Source organism: Cherax quadricarinatus, chromosome 52, assembly GCF_038502225.1.
Source record: "Cherax quadricarinatus isolate ZL_2023a chromosome 52, ASM3850222v1, whole genome shotgun sequence".
Lineage (NCBI taxonomy): Eukaryota > Metazoa > Arthropoda > Malacostraca > Decapoda > Parastacidae > Cherax > Cherax quadricarinatus.
In genome coordinates, this window is record NC_091343.1 from 29585715 (window position 1) to 29590714 (window position 5000).

A 5000-nucleotide genomic window follows, 5' to 3' on the forward strand; every position below is an offset into this window, starting at 1 on the left:
TCAACATAAGAGAGATAATTTAGTATAGTCAACATAACAGAGATAATTTAGTGTAGTCAACATAACAGAGAGATAATTAATGTAGTCAACATAACAGAGATAATTTAGGGTAGTCAACATAAGAGAGAGATAATTTAGTGTTGTCAACATAACAGAGAGATAATTTAGTGTAGTCAACATAACAGAGAGATAATTTAGTGTAGTCAACATAACAGAGATAATTAATGTAGTCAACATAACAGAGAGATAATTTAGGGTAGTCAACATAACAGGGAGATAATTTAGTGTAGTCAACATAACAGAGATAATTTAGTGTAGTCAACATAACAGAGATAATTTAGTGTAGTCAACATAACAGAGAGATAAGTAATGTAGTCAACATAACAGAGAGATAATTTAGTGTAGTCAACATAACAGAGAGATAATTTAGTGTAGTCAACATAACAGAGATAATTTAGTGTAGTCAACATAACAGAGATAATTTAGTGTAGTCAACATAACAGAGAGATAATTAATGTAGTCAACATAACAGAGAGATAATTTAGGGTAGTCAACATAACAGAGATAATTTAGTGTAGTCAACATAACAGAGATAATTTAGTGTAGTCAACATAACAGAGATAATTTAGTGTAGTCAACATAACAAAGATAATTTAGAGTAGTCAACATAACAGAGAGATAATTTAGTGTAGTCAACATAACAGAGATAATTTAGTGTAGTCAACATAACAGAGAGATAATTTAGTGTAGTCAACATAACAGAGATAATTTAGTGTAGTCAACATAATAACAATATTTAACGAAGTCTTACAATTGTTAGTAAAGAAAATATTTAATATCTTTGAAATATTTTCACTTCAACTTTGTCTCACTGTTATATCATTGTTCACTTTCTCCCTAACTCTACTACTTTCTCCCTATCTCTACCACTTTCTCCCTATCTCTACCACTTTCTCCCTAACTCTACCACTTTCTCCCTAACTCTACTACTTTCTCCCTAACTCTACCACTTTCTCCCTAACTCTACTACTTTCTCCCTAAATCTACCACTTTCTCCCTAAATCTACCACTTTCTCCCTAGCTCTACCACTTTCTCCCTAACTCTACCACTTTCTCCCTAACTCTACCACTTTCTCCCTAACTCTACCACTTTCTCCTTAACTCTACCACTTTGTCCATAACTCTACCACTTTGTCCATAACTCTACCACTTTCTCCCTAACTCTACCACTTTCTCCCAAGCTCTACCACTTTCTCCCTAACTCTACCACTTTTTCCCTAACTCTACCACTTTCTCCCTAACTCTACCACTTTCTCCCTAACTCTACCACTTTCTCCCTAACTCTACCACTTTCTCCCTAACTCTACCACTTTCTCCCTAACTCTACCACTTTCTCTCTAACTCTACCACTTTCTCCCTAACTCTACCACTTTCTCCCTAAATCTACCACTTTCTCCCTAAATCTACCACTTTCTCCCTAAATCTACCACTTTCTCCCTAACTCTACCACTTTCTCCCTAACTCTACCACTTTCTCCCTAAATCTACCACTTTCTCCCTAACTCTACCACTTTCTCCCTAACTCTACCACTTTCTCCCTAACTCTACCACTTTCTCCCTAACTCTACCACTTTCTCCCTAACTCTACCACTTTCTCCCTAACTCTACCACTTTCTCCCAAGCTCTACCACTTTCTCCCTAACTCTACCACTTTTTCCCTAACTCTACGACTTTCTCCCTAACTCTACCACTTTCTCCCTAACTCTACCACTTTCTCCCTAACTCTATCACTTTCTCCCTAACTCTACCACTTTCTCCCTAACTCTACCACTTTCTCCCTAACTCTACCACTGTCTCTCTAACTCTACCACTTTCTCCCTACCTCTACCACTTTCTCCCTACCTCTACCACTTTCTCCCTATCTCTACCACTTTCTCCCTAAATCTTCCACTTTCTCCCTAACTCTACCACTTTCTCCCTAACTCTACCACTTTCTCCCTAACTCTACCACTTTCTCCCTAACTCTACCACTTTCTCCCTAACTCTACCACTTTCTCCCTAACTCTACCACTTTCTCCCTAACTCTACCACTTTCTCCCTAACTCTACCACTTTCTCCCTAACTCTACCACTTTCTCCCTATTTCTACCACTTTCTCCCTATCTCTACCACTTTCTCCCTAACTCTACCACTTTCTCCCTAACTCTACCACTTTCTCCCTAACTCTACCACTTTCTCCCTATCTCTACCACTTTCTCCCTATCTCTACCACTTTCTCCCTAACTCTACCACTTTCTCCCTAACTCTACCACTTTCTCCCTAACTCTACCACTTTCTCCCTAACTCTACCACTTTCTCCCTATCTCTACCACTTTCTCCCTAACTCTACCACTTTCTCCCTAACTCTACCACTGTCTCAATAACTCTACCACTGTCTCCCTAACTCTACCACTGTCTCCCTAACTCTACCACTTTCTCCCTAACTCTATCACTTTCTCCCTAACTCTACCACTTTCTCCCTAACTCTACCACTTTCTCCCTAACTCTACCACTTTCTCCCTAACTCTACCACTTTCTCCCTAACTCTACCACTGTCTCCCTATCTCTACCACTTTCTCCCTATCTCTACCACTTTCTCCCTATCTCTAGCACTTTCTCCCTATCTCTACCACTTTCTCCCTATCTCTACCACTTTCTCCCTAACTCTTCCACTTTCTCCCTAACTCTACCACTTTCTCCCTAACTCTACCACTTTCTCCCTAACTCTACCACTTTCTCCCTAACTCTACCAATTTCTCCCTAACTCTACCAATTTCTCCCTAACTCTACCAATTTCTCCCTAACTCTACCAATTTCTCCCTAACTCTACCAATTTCTCCCTAGCTGCACCACTTTCTCCCCAACTCTACCACTTTCTCCCTAGCTGTAGCACTTTCTCCCTAACTCTACTACTTTCTCCCTAGCTGTACCACTTTCTCCCTAACTCTACTACTTTCTCCCTATCTGTACCACTTTCTCCCTAACCCTCCCTCTTTCTCCCTAGCTGTACCACTTTCTCCCTAACTCTAATACTTTCTCCCTAGCTGTACCACTTTCTCCCTAACTCTACCACTTTCTCTCTAGCTGTACCACTTTCTCCCTAACTCTACCACTTTCTCTCTAGCTGTACCACTTTCTCCCTAACTCTACCACTTTCTCCCTAACTCTACCACTTTCTCCCTAACTCTACCACTTTCTTGCCCCTTCATCTTTCTGTTTCTTCAGCTTCTTTCCAAGCAACCTAAGTTCCTGTTCCTTCACTCAATTCCTTCTTTAATTTTCCTCCCTCTTTTTTTCCATTCTTCTCCCTTTCTTCTCTATCGTTTCATGAAACCTTGCTTCGTCCCTTCATTTAACTTATTTTATTCTCTATATACGACACTTTTTCCTTTATCCTACGTTACATTATCCTCTATTCTTCGCTTTCCGTTCAATCTGTTCTACCCCATATCCTTGCTTCCACTATTTGTTTCACACAATTCTCTTTTTCCCTTCCTTCCTTCCACTCTTCCTAACTCCAACAGTTCTGTTTCTTCTTGGGTCCGTTACTTCCTTCATGCTTCCTTCATCACTCACAGAGATGGTAGTGTTGGTGAGCTGGGTACCATCCAGCCACCAGGTGATGGAGGCCGGGGGTCGCGCCCCGACGCTCTGGCACACAATCTCATATTCTTTGCCGGCAGAGATGGCCTCGCGGGAGGCCAGGAGCTTGACTGACAGCGGCTTTACTGCAAAGATATAAACAATGAAATTAAGTCATTCGTTTGTTTGAGATTTTGTCGACAAATCTACAAACCGGGCATAAAACCAGACAACACTGCAGTTCGACCAAAACCAGGAAAATTGTTTACGACTGTCCGACACTTCTGCTTTCGTCTCCGGTTGGTGAGTCGATTGTAAAAAAAAAAAAAATATAAAAAATCTAAAAATATGAGCTCAGACAGGTGGCCGCGACTCAGCATGAAGCACAAGCAATAAAATACACTGGTAACTCAAACAAGACGGAATACTTGACTGCATCAGGAGGCAGGAGCGATAACATGGTAAAACTGCTCACAGTACACAGTCTCATCAGCCGGAGTGTATACTGAGGAAGCCGTGTGCTGAGGACACTCACAAGTGATGTGAGGAAATTTAACACTGGTGCAGTGTGGCATTCTAGCACATCTGTAGAAAGTGACTTGAACACTTGTGTAGGAAGAACTTTACTAAGTTTGTAGTAATGGAATCTTTCTTAAGTGTAGTGAGGGACTCAGTAGTTAAGGGGTTTTAACAATGAGGGGAAGAAGGGGAGGGTGGAGGGGAACTTAGTTAAAGTCACAATTTAACAAAGCTTTCCCATTAAGTACTGATCCATTAAACAAATATTATATATAGAGTATTTTTCGTTGCGTTTACCAATTTCAGGTCAATTTACGTCTAGTAAAGAAATGCCTCATTCTGATTTAGTTAGAATATAATAATAGAGGAACAATGCTATATTTCTACTGTCTTATGCTAAGTTACATTCACTCCCAGAAACTTTATACTGGAAACATTACTACGGGAATAAGACACATTTCCACAAGTAAGACATTTACTGAAAAAAAGAAAAAACGTTTTGCAACTGTTTGCATTACCAATCCTAATAACAGGATCGATACAGAACTTATATAGTCACCAGTGGCGGAAAATTTAGTTTAATGTGGTGATTGTACAGTTGTATTTTATTCTCACAATCTTTCGTAATAGCAACAAAATACTTCAGCAATTTTTGGCATTTATTATTAAGCGGGTTATATTCACACCATTTCTAATCGTAACAAAAAATAATAGAAAATATATTTTTTTTTATTTTAAATATTTCGTGCTTGTTTTTAATTTTTAGCTGCTCCTGTTTTACACATTTTCTTCGAGTTGTGAAATTAAATCACTTTAGAACAACTAAACTGAACATTAAAATGGTATAAAATACCGACAGGTT

At 39.4% G+C, this 5000-nt stretch overlaps 1 protein-coding gene across 1 annotated transcript in view; it reads right to left on the minus strand.

The window, feature by feature from the left end:
• Positions 1-5000, minus strand: part of LOC128696864 (nephrin-like) — a 124379-nt gene that overhangs the window by 71496 nt on the left and 47883 nt on the right. The window contains exon 5 of the mRNA XM_070096220.1: positions 3614-3765. Within this exon, the coding sequence (XP_069952321.1) occupies positions 3614-3765 (152 nt within the window). The remainder of the gene's footprint in view (positions 1-3613; positions 3766-5000) is intronic.